General features: G+C 36.8%; 1 protein-coding gene across 1 annotated transcript in view; it reads right to left on the bottom strand.

Annotated features, from left to right (window-relative positions):
- Window positions 1-369: 369 nt before the first annotated feature.
- The window catches only part of DYRK1A (dual specificity tyrosine phosphorylation regulated kinase 1A), an 87,804-nt gene continuing 67,216 nt past the window's right edge, over window positions 370-20,957 (bottom strand). The window contains exons 4-12 of the mRNA XM_056327566.1: window positions 14,369-14,461; window positions 13,389-13,577; window positions 12,498-12,645; window positions 8,833-9,119; window positions 6,330-6,476; window positions 5,822-5,962; window positions 5,222-5,528; window positions 4,770-4,894; window positions 370-3,712 (exon numbers count right to left, since the gene is read on the bottom strand). Coding sequence (XP_056183541.1) covers window positions 3,089-3,712; window positions 4,770-4,894; window positions 5,222-5,528; window positions 5,822-5,962; window positions 6,330-6,476; window positions 8,833-9,119; window positions 12,498-12,645; window positions 13,389-13,577; window positions 14,369-14,461 — 2,061 coding nt within the window. The 3' untranslated portion in view covers window positions 370-3,088. The remainder of the gene's footprint in view (window positions 3,713-4,769; window positions 4,895-5,221; window positions 5,529-5,821; window positions 5,963-6,329; window positions 6,477-8,832; window positions 9,120-12,497; window positions 12,646-13,388; window positions 13,578-14,368; window positions 14,462-20,957) is intronic.

The following is a 20,957-nucleotide window of genomic DNA, read 5'->3' as shown; positions in this document are numbered from 1 at the left end:
GGCCTTAAAATCAGCTAGTCTGTAATAGGTAGAAAGCTGCAGTGCATATAAGAACATTCAAACTAACAGGTGATAATATAAAGAACTCAAACTACAAGTACAGTCCATCAGAATCAAGCAGAGCTGTGTTCATACATCATTGATTTGTATACCTTGCTGTTTCAATTAAAAACTCAAAATTATCTGTTATGCCTCCAACTTTTACTTTCATATTTGTAAGTCTGTTTCAATGTATCTGATATTTACATATTATAGTATAATTATACCTACCATACCATGGCTTGGAGTAGGTTAATTGCATAGGAAGATTTACTATGTTTACATTTTTTCTTAAATTACTCTTTTTTTTAAAAAGCACAGTAAAGAGTCTGAGGACAAATTATTCAACTGTTTATCATACATAAGACTGCATGACTATAATACAAAGGGCTTGTCTTTTCATTTAACGTTACAATATACACAGCAAGTCCGGACTAGATCTTACAATCTGAACACAGGTATTTAACCTTTTCCATGCTGTTTATGTTTACAATGCACAGAAGTCCTGTAACCAAACTGTGTAGTAAAGCACACAAAACTGGACTGTAACATAACACAGTATGCAGAAGCACTGGATTTTATGATTTCTTCTTTATGTAGATTTTTTTTAAACTGCTTTATTTTTTGGTGCTTGCTAAGGTGTGGCAACCTGCGCACACAAAAGTTACCCAGATTTCATATTACCCTTATATTCCTAGACAGCAGTAAGTACTGCATTCCTTTTTATATTGCTAAAACTCAGCATCCTGTTTCTAAGGTGACAGCCTTCCAAATCCTGTAAACTCCTCTGAATTACTGAGTTTAAAAATAAAACCAAAAAGAAAACAGAAAAAAAAAAAAAACCACTTTCATCCACAGGGTTGACGTGTCAATACAAAAGAAATATGGATTGCTTGATTTAAAAAAAATACCATGATTTACAAAAAAATGGTAATCCCAAATAGTCAATCCCATTTACATGGTAGTCAGCTGCTGCGTTGCCACTGTAAGTATAAAAAAATTCCACCTTTTAGTCTGAAAAAATGACTTAGCCACATGGAATAGACCAGTATGAACTCTGAATTTTCTGCTAAATTGGCTTTTAAAAGGGCTTACTGGCAGAGGTAGATCACTGCTTCTGTAATACATAATGGGCAAACAATGTTAATCTGGGATGGGCAATCAATGAATTACCCTGATCCTTTCGAATGTTCTTCACGGAGCTTTTACTTTTCATAAAATAAGTCTCTGAATGGGCCCCTAAATTTTGCAACTGCCAAGCTGACTGTGTTATATTAAGGCAGCATTACCCAAAAATTAGGCACCTGTTAAATACAGCCTGCTAACCTCAGGTCTCACGTGAGTGTTTTGCTTTACTCAGACTATTATTTTGGACCTGTTCATGCAATCAAGGTCTTGCCTTCAAGTTTACAATTACGTTAATAAGGAATACAAGAATCAACTGCTGGTTTCATAGCTTCTGGATCTAGTGTCCCTTTTACCTTCAGAAGCCTGAACACATTTATAATGCAACAGATGTTATAGTCTCAAAGTAGATGTCAATCTATTATGTTCAGTACACAGATTGCTGTAATGTATTGGCTATGAATTCAACAACAGTTCCAGTTTTGTTTAAGCAATAGTACAGCCGTAATTTTCAACTGACATTTAAAAATGGTCTAGTTACACCTTGTGTCAAAGTGCAGAACTGCTACATTATTGGTTACAGACATCTATGTGCTATAAAAACAGCTTTGGTACAATAAATTATCAAAAAAGAAAATAAATTTTTGTAAAATTCACAGCATAATTGTGAGGCAAAAAAGCAGTCACATAAAATTCTGCATTTTTTATAAATGTTCAGGATGAACAGAAGACGTCTTTGTGCAGAAGTAATGGTGGAGAAACCACGTGCCGAGAAAAAGCAAAAGAAAAAAGAAAAAAGCAGGAAGGGACACAGTTGTAGCTATTTCCATCAAACGCAAACCACTACTCCTGTGACCTTCAACCAATAAGGAAGTCAACTTTATGACACACGCAAAGTGACCTTGCAATACCTTACAATAAGTGGGTCACAAAAGTCTATTTTAAAAGAAAGGCCTCTTGAATTACCCATTCTCTGTGTTTTCAGCATTAAGGACTGTCTGCAAAAGCATGTCCAAAAGTGATTGCATCTGAAATGGTAGGCTCTTCTAACTTAAGAGTCCAAATCCATAAGGCCAAAGGTTATCCCAAAGACCACCACTTAGACCTCCCCAGGACTGGCCAGGACCGACCCGTTGATTGCTTCTCAGTGCACCTCAGTTATGAAACCAGTCATATTTCAATACTAACTGACTGTGGTCTCCAAAATATGAGACCCACAGAATCCCATTACAATTGCTGCTTTGATCCTCAGTAGATTCAGAAAAGGAGAGTTCTGATCACCGCCACTTAGCATGCTTAATGTGCCTTACAAACTCCATTACAACCGTCCCTTTTTACAGCTGAAGAATATATATTTGTGTAATCTGAAGGTCCCTCTTTCTTACAGTACTGCATTTCTGTGCCCATGTTTGTTTGGGGAACTAAAAAAAAAAATAATAATATATATATTACTCACTCCCCTCCCACCCAAAAACTTCAAAGGGCCTTTTTATAAATCATGTGCAATGCCTTTTAAAAGAAACTAGTTTGCAACTACAACTAACATTTGAACAATAACCCCTGCTGAATGAGACAAAAAAAACCAAAAAACCCTCCCCAAAAAACCAAACTATGACTAGATTGTGGCAAGTTAAGATGAGGGAAGCAAAAGGTGAACACCACTAAGCTATCTGTTAAGGTGGGTCCAAGACATGCCTCTTAAAAAAAGAAACCAACCAACCCCCGCCCCCCCAAAAAAAAACCAACAAAAAAAACTTCATTGTCCCTTTGCAATCTTTTCAAGTTTAAAAAAATAGTCAGCTTTGCCCTCCTGTAGCGGTTCAGTGAGTTTATCTCCTTCTGATTCAAGCAGCTTTGCACTTTGTTTTTGGAAAAACACCACTTCTATAAAAACACACAAGAAACAAAGTTAATTTCAGTTTAGTCACGAGCTAGCCACAGGACTTTGCTGAACACAAACTCCTGTCATGGGAGACTCTTCTCTATCAATTCCTTGCCTCATTGCAAGGTGTCCTTCAGTCATGTAATGAGCAGGACCTGTATTAGCAGAAAACTGGTATGTTGGATGTCCAGCTATGCCAGTTTCTTGGCGCGGATTAGAGTAGACTGTTAAATTCATGTCCATAGCTCCATTTTGTCCAAAGTCCAAGGTATTAGCAGCCACTGGGCGGTTCTGATAGGCCTGATTGCCTTGGTTACCAGTAGAGGAGGAAGATGTAGAGGAAGAAGTAGTTGAGGAAGACAGGGATGTCATGGAGTGGTGACTGTGGCCCACCTCCATAGAATCCTGGGTGGAGGAGCTGTTTGTTGGAGAATTGTAGACTCTCGGCCTGGTCCGGCTACCCAAGGCTTGCTGTCCATGATGGTGGTGGTGGTGGTGGTGATGGTGGTGGTGGTGAGAGCTATTTCCGTGATGATGATGTAATGCATTCTGTTGTTGAGGGGTTACATGGAAGGTGGTTTCTTGAACTGGATGATTTTCAACAGTGACCTGTGTAGGAGCTTCAGTGGCTGTCCAACCAATTGGAGGAGGAAACTGTTGTCGAACCTGTGTTAATAAGCAAAATAAAAATGGAAATACTTACTCCAATCTGTCCATTTGCAATATATGAGAGGGATTAAGTTATTAATGTTTATGCTAAGTTTTAAAAAAGTTAACCAAACTTGCAGTTGCAAAATTATTCTAGAAATGTAGGCATGTCATTAAGAAGCATTTCTAATAATGTAACCTTAAGAAAAATGAGTTCACATTCCGGATGCTTTTTTCAAACAAGTCAGTCCAATATGAGACCTTACTGTCAAAATTATAGAAACGGCTTTATGCAATAGCAGTAATGCACAATGTAATATTTGTATACCACCTAGAACAATAAGGCCCTGATCTCCGACTCGGGCCTCTGGATACAATATGCATACTAAGCTAAATTAATACCTCGAAGTTCATATCTTGAACAGTGTTAACAGCCTTAGAGGAGTACTAACCCACACCTCTGGAAGTAAACACCTGATTAAAGATTACTAAAACATCAAGATCTAGCTACACACCAATTTGTTGCATAAACTAAATTGTCTGCTTGGGAGAATTTGTATTTTTATTTGTTCTGTACTAAAATAAAAACATTACTGACCTACTGCTGTTGCTTCTTTCCAAGAGTAAGTATTGAATAAACACTAATTCATCAATGATAATGATGGTGAAGTACCTGAACACCACACAATGGAAGTAAGAACTCCTGCAGGAGTCCGCTGAAATACAAGCCAGTTCCTCACTGGGTTGGAAGATGCATAGTTCTGTGTACCCCTACACCCTGTGTAAGATGAAGAAGCACTGACAGCTCCACCTGGCTTATTGCCACTAAGACAAAACCTTCACCTCTGTAGAATCTATGGTAACTTACAGCTACCTGCCAGTACTTCTGCCTAAGCAACTGACCTAATGTACAAAGGACTATACAAGACCTGGGGGTAGAAAAATAAACCAAATCTGATGGCTAGTTCCATGTCTAAACCACTTCAATCTTGAATTGGAAGTATTAATTAGTTTTAGGGATTTAATATTCTCAGAAAATTCATCTAAATCAGACAAAAGCTCTACTTAAGCATACCTGCGGGCTGTGTGTTTCACAGTCCATAGCTTGAACAGCAGCAGTGAAGTGTCCACCACTATGTCGATGCTGGTGTGTGGGGTCTGACCGCGCCCTTCCACTGTTGCTTGTTCCAGAAGACCCACCTATAAAATCATAACATCCACAATAACTAAAGAATCCCAAAATTTACATTAAGTGGTAAAACAATGACAGTATGAAGATATGTAAATTGCTTCACAGTAAAAATACAAGACCCATCATAATCACATTTTTACGCATCCACTTTTTATATTCTATTGGAGCAGTTACCTGTTCCAGCTGATTAAAATAATTGTTTTGATGAGGATGACTGACATTTGTTTTTTAACAACAACAACTTTTTTAAAAGAGAGAGAACATTTACCTGGGAAAGACACCTTTGATGCGATTAGGAAATACAGCTTTGTTATCTGTTAATCAGAAAAACTTACCTGAGCTTGAAGACGTACTAGAGGTGGTTCCTGAAGATTGTGACTGCTCCATGGCAGGACTCGTAGACACACTGTTACTTGTGTTTGTACCTTCGTCTGCTGTTTTCTTAAAGAAACTATGCTGTAGGGCATAATAAGGTTGAATTCGTGTCTTAGGGTCATAATCAAGCATCCTTAAGATGAGGTCTTTGAACTTCAAGTAGTCAGCTACAGTATGACCCGATTCCCCAGCACGACGTCCACCTGGTCCTCCTGTTTCAACTCCTAGTATATTGTGAAGTTTCCGAGTTCCGGGTGGTTTGTATTCCTGTTGGGAAGTCAGAAATTGCTTGAAATCAAGTTATATAATAAGCCCTGGATATGCAGTTTAAGTGTGCCATAAAAGGAAGTCAGTCACATAAAAGAAAGAAACTATTCAACATTACAGAAAGTGTTATTTAATCAACCTCACCACATGGAACAATAACAAACAACAATAAAGCTACATTTTCAGTAAGGCAAGATGTAGTAGAATCTTAGCAGTAAGTAACATCTTACCATTGTTTTTTTTTTTTTAAAAAAAGAAACTGCCCATGTTATCATGCTCATTATGTAACCTACCCTTTTTCCATCTTTGGTCTTCTTCAAGTTCCAAGTGCCATCTGGCAACTTCTCAAAGAACTTTCTTGCTTTTGGTGCTTGGTCAAGGATGTGGGTAGGTGGTATCCCCAAAACTTCCACTATTTTATTCATTTGATCCACCTGTTCCAAACAAAGAATATTTGTGAAGAGCACAGTAACTGAACAGTGTGACACAGTGACATTCTAGTCACATGGGAAGCAATTGTTAACTACCCATACAAGTTCTAAATAAGTTATGAGTTTAAGAAAAATCCAGTTATGTACAAAACAAATCAGTGAACAAGTAGTAAGAGGGAGGACCCAGAAACAGAACATTACTAACAGGCAATTTACAGTTCTGAAAAAAGACATTGCTGTCTTTGACGTTTACTCATTTTAGAATTACTAGACTTCACTAATTTATGCATTAAACAGATGAAAGTCATGATGAGAATGAACAAGACAAAACAAAACATCAGATTACTTGTACCATAGTATAGCTGCATACCTCATTTGCCCCGCTAAAAAGAGGCTCTCCAGTGTGCATCTCAACTAAAATACACCCAAGGGACCACATATCAATTGCAAGATCATAAGGCATTCCCAGTAGCACCTCTGGTGATCGATAAAAACGACTCTGGATATATTGGTATATCTGAAATAAAAGTATCTAAAGGTAATACACAGCATCTGAAGAGCACTATAATGATTCTGTATTACAAAACAGAACTACCATGAAATAGGTTTTTGGTGTCGGAAAAGCCAAGGTATCAGTGATACTAAAAAGTATCTATACATTACATTAATAAAAATATATAAATGCTTAAGAAAATGCTACCATTCATACTCTCTCTCAAAAAAAAAAAAAAAAAAAGTGAACTCATTCATGCATGATGTCAATATTCTACACTTCCAGGCTGATGAGTGTAATCTCATGCAATTACAGGTAATCATGCAACACAATTTTAGTCTGGTATCATCCTAAGAAAAACTATTCCACATGCCACATCAGAATCACATAACATTTCAGACAAAACCAACAGTAAAAGATCAAAAGCCACAATTATGATGTGATTAAATGAGATGAAATTATCAGTTGATTCCAGGAAAACAACACATGGGAAAAAGCAACCTCCTTCCACCCCCATCTATCCTGCTCATTTCACAAGACAGGAATCTTGATTTTAAACCTGGAGACTGGCTTAAACATAGGCATATCAAAAAAATCTCAAAAAACAAACAAAAAAGCTCCACCAAAAGAAAAGAACCTGAACTCCAAAACCCTTAACAATAAAATACACAAAACAAAACTGTACTTTATATTCTAAGTAACATACAATCTTATCCAGTGCTCTCCACAAACATACCGATACTTCCTTACTGCTTTTTAAGTTAAGTCTAATGAGTAATTACACTAGGTTTTTGTATTTGTGCTTCTTAACATCTCAAAATTATCTTATTATTCACCTAAACATACCAGGTCTCCTTTCACCTCATGGTGTCCTCATCTACCCTGGGCGAAAAGCTCCTGATTTATAGCAAAAAGTCTTATTATTAATCTAAATATATGTCTCATCGCTGTTTTCAATACCATATTCAATATTCTGATCTGCTCTTCCCAAACTTACTATCAGAAAAAGTGACAGGGTGCTGCTACTGGCCAGTCCCAACTCCTCAAGACAGAACTGGGGGACTTCCGTTAAAGGCAGACAGTCCATTAAGTTTCTTAACTCTTCTCATATAATGATCCCATCTGCAGCATTACTAGTCACACCGCTGAAACTTCATTTCTTTTTTCAAATGTTGCATATTTTGGGGAATGTTTTTTGTTGATTTGTTTAGATTTTTAACATCCAGCTTTCTCAAAGCAAAAAGAGATTGTTTACAAGTTCATGGGTAAAACTGGCAAAGGTACAGAACAGGCCTGGGAAGGCTCAAAATCCTTTTTCAAACAAACTAAAGTTAACTTCTATCTATACAGGTCTTCCCTATCTCTCTAGCTAACAATTTTTTTCCAGTGCAAACAACTAAAGCAAAGGTACCCTGAACAGAAGTGGTCACTGGCTCAGCCAAACATTATTCTTACAACCAGGAAAGAGTCTATTTGTACTAGGACTATAAGGTGCAAGCTGAACAGGACATCCTGATAAACTTTTCACTGAGCAAACTGTTGGTACAAATCAAAGCTCTCCCTGAAGAAAACAGGCTTTGATATTCCAGCAGAATTATTTATCATCTTAATATTGTATATATTTCAGTATTTTTTAAAGCAAATGCAGAGCTAATTGGCTAAGCCAGACAGACTACGCTCAACAGACTCTAAAAGCTCAAATAAAAAAATGCACTCATCTTCCAAGTATATGAACAACAGAACACAAATAAAAAATCCTGGACCACTACTGAACAGTACAGATCTACCCTAACCTGAAGAACTGTCAACAGAAAGCAATTTGGCCCTTTGTCCCAGAAATGCTTCGCGCATATGCATCTTTATTCATAGTAATATCACCACTAAACTCAATTTGTTTTTCCACAGTTGCTAAAGTGTTTATAAAAATGGGTTATTTATAACCAGTATCTTTAAAAGCCAGCTACTACACTGTCTCAACCCTTGAATATCTTATCTCCAAGGCATACTAAATAGAGGACATGCTAAAGTGGAAGGAGTAATACATATGGAGTAAGAAAATAATAAAACAAGTATTTTATTTAATAGCACTGCAGACTTCTACAATCAAGTCCTGATGCATTCTTCATTAATATAGCATAAAAACATAACCAAGGAGAAAAGAAAGATGTAAAGTTTATCACTATGATGAAAGTTTATTTACTATGGCACTAAAAATTCATATTTAAAGCTCCTACAGACTGTTGATCTCTGGCACATTACATAAAAGTTAAGTCATCATCAATAAAGTTTAAATGAGCCATCTAGGTATTATGACTTTAAAACCACTAATTTTTAATAGGTATCCAACAGTAGCATCAACAGAATTTTTACTAATACTCACCCTCTGCCCAAGTTGACACGAACTGCCAAAATCAACAATCTTGATAGCGCTTCGTTTGGGGTTACAGAGCAGGATATTCTCAGGTTTTAGGTCACAGTGAATGATACTCAGTTCAGGAGTTGCCAGAAAAAGCAGTGCAGTGCACATCTGCTGTGCAAATTTTCGTGTCAGGTTCAATGAGACACCTCTAAAGTTGGTGTTCCGCAACAGATCATACAGATTGTAGGACAGCATTTCAAAGACTAAGCAGAGGTGGTTTCGAAACATGAAGTGGCGCTTCAAATGCACTTTAGAAAGGGGAAAAAATAATTAACACATATCTTGTGTGGTAAGTAATAAATGCTAACGCTTAAATATTTTAATCAATATGTATAAAGCCGACGTGTGAGTAAGATAATACAGCATTACTCCCCCCCCCCCAACCCCCCCTGCCCCCTGGATAAATGATAATTTACAGAATATCCCTGCTACACATAGGGTCCAGGGGGGCACTTTACACATCTCAAGTGTCCTCAGTGCACCTCAGTATAGCTACATTAACCAAAACATTTACAAGCAGAAGGAATATTTTTTCAATATAAGCTATCACTCCCCTATTAGCCAAGGCAAACTCAATTGTGTGTAAATAAAAATATCAGCAAAAGACAAGAAGCACAAACTGTGTGTAAAAACCTTTGTCACAATGCTTTTAATCTGTTTCAGAGGAGAGTTCATTTCTTTACACTCTTAAAGCTAAAACTGTATTCATGTCCAAGCAGATTGGAAAGAAATGCGCATACAGCAGCATTCTTAACAGTAAAGCAGATCCTCCACTTTAGACTCAACTATTTACCAGGAATTTCCATTACATTTACAGCGAATATATCTGACCATCAGATTCATCTAAAATATACTCAGACATTACTGCAATTTATAAGCCATGACTTCAATTGATTACTTCAATTAATAAAATGGATCAATATCCCAAAGGCATTATATTCACTTCAATCAGGCATAATCTCAATTTATGAAAACAACCCATCTAGTCCAAATCCAATCAAATTTTCTCATGAAATAGGTGAAAAATTCATCTGATTCATCTGTTTAGAGGCAAGACAGATTTACTGGTCTGTCAGTCACTCAGGTTGGTTGCCACAAGTAAAAGAAAATTGAAATAGGGAAAATACTTCAGCCCTCAGATAAAAAACAACACACTCCCATTTCTGTCGTATTATTAGCGCAGTAAGAATTCAGACTTTCAGTTGAGGTCATTACTTGGTGTCCTATGGATTTTTTTTTCCCTTCCATTATCCTAAGGCAGTTCTTTATGTGTCCCTTACAACTTACCCGTAATAATACCATTTGCTTCCACCCTGATGTCAGTTCCTGCAATACACTATTGTCTAGACCTTTCATATTTTCTCATCCTTGCCATATTTCCACTATCCTCCCATCATGAAAGCACCAGCACCTTTTCATGTCCTTGTGGTCTTCCTATACTCGATTCCAATTCCTCCCCACACCACCTAAGCCTGCTGGACCTGCCAACCTGGCAAGAATCACCACTTACTCCAACTGATTTGTAACTTCCAACATGCTACTGACCAGACAGTACCACTTGCAGCTGCCACACAGCTCAAATAGTTTGGGTAAGAGCTGAACTTGCCACATCTTTCCTCCAGTGAAGACATCGTATTTGAACATTTCTCCTCCACTCTGCCACCAATTTCACAAAACTAGAAGACCTTTATGCATCGTTACACTTGTGTTAGGACTGAATGAGACCAGTTACAAGGTCTGAAGATAGTACAGGAGATCTGACAGAAGTGTAAGCAGTTAAGCATTATGTCCTTAAAAATCAGGCTACAGCATATTTAACCATGTTTTTCCTGAAGTCTACATTTTACAGTACATAGTATATTGCAATACCTGCAATGACTTATTCAGCAGCATCACATATCTGAAAGCCTATGTGAGGGTGAACTGTCCTCATGCCCTACAGACAATTTATTTTTTACATTAATATACTGAATGCTTCAATTAAGTCTTGTTGCAAAAGTATGTTCCAAAGCAACTGTTCCTATACTTATAAATTCCAGTGAAGTGTCTAGAGATATCAGTTTTCTATGTTCAGTTTTTGCACAGCATGCAGTACAAGGTATTCATTCAAAATGTTATGTTTGGGATTTTTGATCTTTACTGATGCTGTCATGTTCATTTAATAGTGTTAAATAAAAGGAGACCTATTCAAATAGACCCTAATAGATTTGGAAAAGAGCTTGAAACAAGCCTAAAACAAGCATGAATTCACCTTCCTAAGCAAAGGCAGTATATATTATTTCTCCACTGTTGAAAATTATCAGAACTTTTTTTTTTCCCTTCTTTGTTTCAGCACTGCTTTCTATATAGTCACCCTGCCTTAAATCACAGAGGGAGATTACATGATGTTTTGGACCATTTCATTTTACCTGATGTTACAGACAGATTCTTGGAAGATTTAAAGTTCAAGAGCTTATTTGATGAAGCCTGTAGTGTCTTCATTTGCTACCTATTAATCTGAAACTGGTCACGTCTTTAATGTTCCTGAAACATCTTTCTGACTTAGTATGCTGTCAAGTTTAGTAAACACATTATTAATAAATTTAACTTAAAAATACCTTTAAAACTTTTACACTGAATACATAAAATGTATTCTGAAGATAATATAATTTTCTATAAAACAAACTGAAGTGTAACTGAATACTCATCAGGTAATTTAATACCAAAGTATATTAACATTATTTCTAAGGGTTTTTTTCTAAACTACAAAAAGAAAAATTAGTAATCCAATATATACATGCAAATCAGAAAAGCACAGCTGTTAGTATATCCAATTCTACAAACTAAAGGATGCTTAAAACCAGTCTTATTTTCCTTAATCACTCTTTTTCATACTTTCCCATCTCTCTTTACAACATGCTGTTGTTTCCTTCCATCATCTTTTTTCCCAGCTCTCCACTCCAGAGGACTCACAGGATCTAATAAACTTTTTACACAAGTTGACTTAATTTCATCATTATTATAAAGTTCAAGTAGCACTATAATAATAAGTCATGGGAATAGCATTCCAACCTACAGGAACCATCAAAATTATAAGCTTTAAAATATTTTCACGGCTACAAACGGGCAAGTCTTAACATTTACACAAATCTTATCTTAGTTTTGTTAAACAAAATTTTGAGCTTTCTAAACATACATGATCAAAACATAATGGTTAAGCTAGCCATAAAACTACTGTATGGTGCTGGTTTACATCACATATGCCTGCTTTTATCCATGATGGTTCTGAGATAATTTACGGTGTATTCAAAGTAGTGAAAGAGATGTTAACTACTACAGACCACAGCTTCTGTGGAAAAGGCTGTCCGTGGCAACTTCTTCAGGTGTCCATATAATTAACTGGAAAAAGAAAATTCTACAAAAGATCTCAATGCTACTAAGTAGTAAGTCTGTTATCCCAAATGATTTTATACATTATTCTTCTGGATCTGGTCCAGTTGCAAAGCAAATTGAAAAATTTGCACTAAATAATACTAATAAAAGTTGTATTATTAATTTCTTTAGCACCAGAATTATCCTACATTATATAGCAAGATCTAAAATATTCACAACTGGATTAAGTAAAAACAGAGTAACTATTAAAATACCTATATAGTACTTCATCTCAGTGTCATGTTTGTTCATAAGCTCGAGCAGTCGCACTTCAATCTGGGCTTGGTTTAAGAAAGCCTTCTTGTTTTTTATTATTTTGATAGCCACCCACTCCTGTTCCACTCGATCATAAGCCTTTACAACCTGAAAAAGTCAAATACATCAGTAAAATCTCTCAGGTTTTCAAAATACAGCTAAACTCAACTTTCTAAACTTTCTTCACTTTCTGAATTCACACATAACATTTTCTGAACTTTTGTTAAATTTCTTTTCTCAAATTTCTTCTCTCACTTGATACTACAATAAAGCCACAATTGATCATGTGATGTTTATTGCAGTGAAGTCACAAAATAGAACTGAGGCTCCAACTGAGGCTTCACTAAGGCAAGCACTATATCCAAATGCAATTATCAAATCACCAAAGACAATACTGTAAAAAGACTGGCAAAATCTGAGAAAAAATAACAATAACAACAAAGGAAATCCTCCTTCCCTCCATCCTCCTTCCAGCCTTTTTCTCAAGACTTGGCTAGAACAGTCTATGAAGAGCTATGAACAGTCAAAAATGTTACTAAGTAACATTTGTAATAGGTAATACCTAGCACTAAACTTGTCTTAATTTAAAAAACCAAGCCAAACAGCTAAGAATGTGAACTGATAGCAAAAGGCTGAGGATTTTCTCATTGCAAAATGCTTCACCAGGTCTACATACTTAAGTATATTCAAATTTAATCTGTAGTAACAAGAAACAGCACAAAATACCAGTGCCTAGAGCAGGCACTCAGTATAATAGGATTAAGGAAAAAGTTTGATTTCAAAATGAAACAGGAATACCACTCCAAATGAAATGCATGATTCACATGAAATACGGGTTGCTCACACATTACCTGTCCAAAGGAGCCTTTGCCTATTAAAGAGTCAATTTCATAACGATCCATCCACTTCTCCCCATTTTTTACAATATAGTCATAGTTGTCATCATCATAGCCATCATTGTAAACTTTTCTCTCCTTTTTATGACTGGAATCATCTCCTTGGCCCTGCTGATGCCGCCGTTTTTTTTTTGCATAGTAAACCTAAACATGAAAGGTACACCGCTTCAGAGTGCTTTTTAGAACAACAGTTCAATATGGAATAGAATCAACTTTTTATAATCATCGTATCTAATCCTGTGTTTTAAAATGCAATTTCTACTACTGGAAAAACAAAAAATCCTCTCCTGCTCACTCCATCTGAAGTCATGTCATTATACCAAAGCAAAGTCTTGATAAATAAAGATATACCACAGTACACTATACACACAGCAAAAGTAAAAATGGTAAGTAGCCTGGAAACCAAGAGTTATCAGTTGCTTTTCCACAATACTGAAAAAGAAGAATTCCAAGTTAGGCGGTCAGTAATCACTGCAGAAATCACATTTGCTACAATTGCCAAAGAGCTAGAAACAAACTGTCTTCCCATATTAGCCATATAATTTTTATATTTTACATTTGCCAATAATTTTTCATTAAATATTTAGGGAAAACACTTTACAATTTTCCTTAAAAGCCCTTAGACACATTCATAAAGGCTTATAGCATGAGCTAAAAGACTGGATTTGTGCCACTCGTATTTCCTTACTATGCAAAAGAGAAGCTTAACATTTGTTTATAAAACAACAGAAAATAAAATCCAGGATAAAAAAAGTCTGCTGGACAGAAAGCAGGACCACGACATCAATGATCTCAAATGAGATGTGAACAACAGAAAGAAAGCATGATTTTTCTAATATCTTCACAAGATTATTAATAGAAAACATACTTAATAATGTATTGCAAACAAAAAACTTCACACCAATACACACTACAAAGATAAATGGAGCCATTACCTCATTAATATGCTTGTATGTTTTGATCAAATCCACGGAGAGTTTCCTCAATGGAGCAGTGGCTGGATCACGGAACGTTTGGGGCATCCGCCTCTGTAATATTACCATATCATAACTTAGAAAAAAAGCTAGGACTTTAATGATGTAATTACTAGATCAAATCATGATATTACTCACAGAAATGAGTAATTTCACTGCATTATTTTTTTTCTTTAAACAGACATTTAAAAAATAAAAATAAATACAGGAATCAAAATAAATTAACAGCTTAGTTAAGTCATTTTAAAATAATTAATTAGAAAAAAATCCCAAGATTCCTACCTCTCCTCCCATTATGCCTAACAGGCTTAATCCCAATAAACAGTTTTCCCCTCAGTTAAAAATAAGCTCCTTTGACAACAGAGATTCTTGCTGACATTACTCCCCTACCTCATGACTGATACATGAACTGTAACCACATTTAATGTATGGCTGCATTAGAACTACAAATGGAAGTTAACAGTAATAATTACTGCAGAACTGTGGCTGTTTCCACATTTAAACTGCATTAAAACCCAAATAAAAAGACTTTCAGGTCTATCTTACTTTGCAATATCCAGGCCTAAATCTAAATCCTAAAGACAATCTAAAGAAATATAAAGCACGTACACGAACACCACACCTACTTTCAAAGTTTTAAAACAACATCCCTGAAAATGTAGTTATGTTCCTCATTTGCGTTTCCTAAAATTGACTACGTTTAGAACAAAATGATCTTCAACAGTAGGCCATTTTTTTACTGGTTTCCTGAAGAAACAAGACTTACGTGTGATAAAATTACTTGTGTGCCTCTTAATTTGCACACATACACCATATAAAGAATGGATCTACCAATCAACTTCTATTCCTCCTTAAGATTTGTTTGAAATCTTAGAAGATAAAGCTCCTGTTTTCAGGAGTGGCAAGCTGGAGGTGAGCAGTATCCCCAGTAAAGAGAAGGCAGAAAGGTCACAAACCATTTTGTTTGGCTAAAGCTGACTACCTGCTCAGCAGACACTTAACAGCACAACTCTACCACCAGACAGTCTGGCAACTTCTCTGTCTCACCCAGTGCCAGCATCATATGGGGAGCTAGGAGAGAGAGCGGTGAGGCTTGTGGGACTGGTCCCCTAGCCTGCCTGCCTCTACTCCCTGCCTTCCCAATGACAGAAAACTGCAGGACAAGTTTTGGAGAAAAGCTTGGTTCTATTTCCTTACTCATTATTAAGAGGGTCAGTGCCACCATTATTAAGAGGGACCAAGTGCCACCACACTCAGCCTTACAACTTTATCTCATCTCATGCCATCAAATACACTCATGTTCATAACCCTCTTCACTTCCAAGAGCTTAATCTCATCTGCTGCCTCCTATTACAGCTAAACTGATATGCAGTCCCCTGCAGAGCTGAGGAAAGAGCGTAAGCTGTCAACAAAAATAATTAAACTGATTTTTGTATCAGTATTGCTGAACTAATAAACAAACTGGAAAAGCATAACTGTCCCTGTATCTTTTATGGTATTACTTAATACATATAATGGCGGCTGTGCAAATAGCTCATTTTTTTTGCTCAATGACCAAATAAATAAATATATATTTTTTAAAAAAATCACACTGAAGTGATCCAAAGAAGCTCTCGCAGTCAGAAGAGAAAGAGTCTGTGCTTCTGAAATTGCACCTGAACTCAGGTACCCAAGCAACCATACTAAAAAGCTAAGCTCACACTCTCCTCTGGTGGATGCGCAGACTGCGGGGGTGGAAAAACAAAAGTGTGAGCAAGAGAGAAAGCAAGACAGAGCATGGACAAACCAGAGAGTTCTGGAGGAGGAGCGGGGCAGGAAAGGAAGGCTCCTGAGAAATGGCAACAGAAAGCTTTGATGCACACCAGCCCAAATATGCCCACGTAACATTTTTATACCCCTGCGAGACTGTGGATTTGAGGTCTTTTTGATTAGGGAATGTTTCTCAAGAGATGATGTGATACAATTAAACTTCCCTCAGGGAATTTTAACCCAAGTCGTGTCCGGTTTGTTACATTCAATCCGCTTTTGGATATGCCCACTACTGTCAATTTCCCCTTAGCAAGTTTACCAAATTAATCCCTTAATTCTTTTTAATTACAAGCACGACCATTTTGTAAACATCAGGAAAGTCTGTTTTAAAGTTTCTTAAACAAACTGTTTGAGATTTACAAAACATTTTTGTTTCTTCCTTTCATCTGTCAAACAAATGCAAACCATTAAACAGATCACACCTAAATATGACGTCTTTTGGTCATCTCCCAGCACTGTTAAACTACTAAACAGTGTCTAGTCCAAATCACAATTGTCACTGTTACGGGCTTTTCAGATGCAAGTATTTCCTTTACATTTCTTAATCTGACTTAAAGAGATTATTGGAACACATGAACACTGTTTTGCTGGTAAAAGAAACCATGCTGTGGTGCACGAATAGTGGCAGGGACCAGTCTCTGTCCTAGGCTGACATAACCACCACAGGGTCTCCATTACACAAGTTAGAAGTTTTGAGGAAAGAGTCATAGTGTGGAAGAACTCCACAGTTCAGATCAACTGTTCAGACATTAAGGTTGCTCCAATTTGGAAAGGGAATTTGTAGAACAGTATTCATATTTATTTTCTAATTTATAAGCCAAATTTGCTTGCTTACTGAAAAAAAAAATAATCTAATTTCAACTCTGAAATAAACAGCTTAGGAAAAAAAAATATTTTGCTGCTGTTCCCTAATCATAAATAATTACAATCCTGCAGATTAACCCATGTTGCTTCCTGCCAGTACCTTATTTGAAAATTGTGCTTTTAGTTGTGCATTTAGGCAGCCACACATGTCTGAGGGCACATTTTAAACCTGTATGAACTTTTTAACAGGTACTTTTTGCTATCCTGGGTTAATAAAGTGTTAGGTGACAGAAGATAAAGAATCGACCTTTTCTCCTTCCCCCTGTTATATTGCAAAATTTGTAACATTCTCCGCTTTTTCCAAGATCCTTTTGGAGACTCTTGTTCCCTTCTTCCTGATGATGGAGGACTATGGAACAAAGTGGTCATTATCCATTTTAATACACTAACGCTCACAAATTCTTTATCATTGGGGTAGTACTGATTTCCCTCTTAGCTTCAAATGCTCAACCACAAAAGAAAAAAACAAAAGGACAGGAAAAGAAAGATCCTATTGCACAAGCTTCAGTCTCTATCTGGTGGCCAGACAGCAACACTGCAACCTCAGATCTTCCTAAAGATAGAACACAAATCAAAATATATGCTTGTATTTAAACACTGAGAGACAAGAAACTACTTTCGTTACAATTATTTAAGTCAGTAAATACCCATCACATTCTGACTGGTCCACACTTAAGTCTCAATGGAAACAGTACAGCTACCTGCGATGGTACCATGATGAAAATTACAAGTAACAAACTGAAATTTTATTTCCTTACCTATTAATCAAACACACATGACACAGCAAAAGGCAAGCGATAGCACCACTTATGTGTACTTGACACATTTGAGACAAACCATGTTTTAAGGAAACTATGACTTTTAACTCAGGTACGTTATTTTAACTAGCAGAGTCTTTGAGGTTTAATGAATGAAGGAAGAAGCAATGTATTTCTCTCTCTTTGGACATACGCTTTGTTACCTAAAAAACAGATGGCACTGCTCCTCACTAAATGCATTTTATTTTGATTACAGGAAATTCTGAGCATATATTTTTTTTTTTCTGTCAATAGAATGCTTTAATTCAGATTTTTTTTAAAAAAGAAAGATCCATTACCATCCACATTCATTAAAAGGGGAGAAAAAAAAGAGAAGTTCTGTTTGTGTACAGTACACATTCCATTTCACAAACAGAATAAATAACGAAGATTTTATACTATCAGGGCAACTTTTAGCAAGAATTCCCATTGTAAAGGCCTATATAATAGACTCTCATATTAACTGAATGGATTAGTCTAATCTCCTAACACAACTTGCTATTCAAAACCCTTCTTGCATCACAATAATATAGGATAGGAAGTCAGTGCTAATAGCATATCGCGGTGGGCAGCCACGTAATAATAGACGGTGTCTCCAGAAGGTCAGCAAAACAGATGTCTAATTGCTATAACCACAGTCACACTTCCCCATAATATACAGCAAACTTCAAGTTTTTAGAAAAATTACCAAGGAGAAAAAAGCGTGTGTGTCAAAGAACGAAACAAGCGAAATCTAAGACTATTCTTCAAACTGATTGTACTCTGAGCCGGAACTGTATGCAGGTAGGGACAAAATTTCAGTCTAACTACTTTAATCACTGACTTGTGTTCTGTGAGTACTTCCCTCCTGTTCTGGCTTCCTTCCCCAAATAAATGAGGTTGTTGAATAAAAGTAATACTAAGAAACAGCTAAGTTTAAAGTTAAAACAGTTAAATAAAACCAGCAAGGAAAGAAGGGTCATCTGCCAAGATTTTACCTTGTCTGACTCAGCACAACAGTTTAACAAAAAAGAAAAAAGTGGGGAGCAGAGAGAGAAAGGGAGTGAAAAGCCCCACTCTGAAATTCTTGCTGCCAGAGTGTAAACTTATTTTTCTAAAAAAATGTCTGAGATAAATGGAAAGTGAGAGAAATGCTTCTACTGAAACAAACTGCATGCTCACATTCCTGACAGTCTGGTGAAGTCTGACCATCACTAGTACTAATACTGCTGATTAGGTAGTGAAGTAACTGATAATTTGCTACTGCCTGCTAGAACACATTAACTTTGCAATTATCTAGTTGCAATCAATAAAATCTCTGGCCAACATCTGGTCAGTAAAACCTAGAATTCTGCTGGTGGTAAGTGATCTTAGATACATAGAGAGAGAAAGATGTTTAGATTGTCAGCCTGACCTTTGAATTCCAAGTGTTTTATGAAAGCTAAACTGTTGGAATCTGTTACCAAAATCTGCCCAGGAATCTCAACTCAACTTTGTTATCAAATAGATCAGTTTTCTGATCTTTTGTACTTAAACTGAAAAAAGTTTTGGGCGATCCCCGTATCTATGATGAAGACAAACATTAGCACAGCAGAAAAGAAACACTTGTCTGAAGTTGTGAAAACTTTTATCTTCTATTCACATCAGGCTGTGTTGAATCGGACAAAGAAGTATTACTGTTTGTTACTGCTGAAGGAGGAAAGTCCCACAGATCTCATCCTTTCTGTTTACTCTAGGTCACACGCTCTTACTGTTTTCCTGAAGCTGGTTCTGGCACTCAAGAGAGGTAAGACCACACAACCAAGAGCAGGACCCCCATCCTGCCAGCAGGCCTGGGCACTTGGTGAATCACAGATTTAAAGTAAACCATTATAATCCAGCAGGTTTGGGGAAACAAAAGCCTCAAACCTAACTACTGAAGAAAAAACAAGAAAAAAAAGAACAACAAAAAAAAAAGACAGAGATGGAAGTTCTTAACTGTAATTTAAAACCTCATAAATAAGTGAAAAACAAAGCAACCTGGCTGGCTTTGAAGTATCTTCCTGTTATTTGCTCCTTGCCAATGATGAGATGAGTAGGTTTTGGTGACCATAGACATAAAGCAATAGGTGCAAGTGAAGCTTATGTAAATAATATTTTAAGGGTAACGCAGAATATAAATACACATGACTTATATAACTTTAATATAAATTGTCATTACTGTTTCCTAACCTTTAATCTGCAACTGTGAATGATTCATAAAAGACCAGAATATGGTCTGCAAGCCATTACAAATCAAAAAACAAGCAAGATAGAGCAGGAATAAAAACAATAAATTAACATTCAAGGCCTAGCTTCCCTATTATTTAGTTATGAATGAAAATCATTACAGGAACTTGAACGATACAATACTCCTCTAAAAACTGTCTTCAGCAAAAAGAAAGACAAGAAATAACCTGAAAAAAACATAATAAGGGAGATCATCTTTGCTATTTATCAAAATTACATCATTTACAGAAAATGCTGTTCTACATGCTAAAACTTAACAGCTACTCTTAGCAACTGAGAAGCAGTATCCTTACATATCTTGCTGCAACCTGAAGAAATTTATTTTCAGAGAAGAACTACATGCTACCTATTCTTTCTATAAAACTTTAGCATCCCAAAAGCTGACACTTCATCCTGGGTTTTAATTTTCAAGCAAGTCAATTTTGTCTGGATTTAGACAAAATACTCTGTGTCTACACAGCTCATCAAACGCGACAAGCAAGAAAGCAACCTTCATCACATTTGCATTCTCAATTCTTTCGGTGAAAGAGTCACTCAAAGATAGGCTAAGCTGCTCCGCAAATTATTTAACAGAAGCGAGTTTATCGAAACGACGGAATACTTCACAGGGAGAGAGGGCTGCCTTCCCAACCACCAGGCGAGCTGGCGAGGCAGCGGGCGGCCAGGCGGGGAGGCAGGCGGTGCAGTGCAGCACTCTGCCCAGCAGATGGTGGCTGGAGCTCGGGAAAGGACAGGAATCTGCCCGGCGGTCCCGGCACAACCGCAGCCGCCCCGGACAGCCTCCCGCTCGGATGGCCCACCCGGCTCCCCCGCCGACACGGTCACGGAGCGCT

The sequence above is a fragment of the Falco biarmicus genome, chromosome 2 (assembly GCF_023638135.1).
Source record: "Falco biarmicus isolate bFalBia1 chromosome 2, bFalBia1.pri, whole genome shotgun sequence".
Taxonomy (NCBI): domain Eukaryota; kingdom Metazoa; phylum Chordata; class Aves; order Falconiformes; family Falconidae; genus Falco; species Falco biarmicus.
Note: the sequence above shows the minus strand (reverse complement) of the source record. Positions and strands in the feature narration are given on the sequence as shown.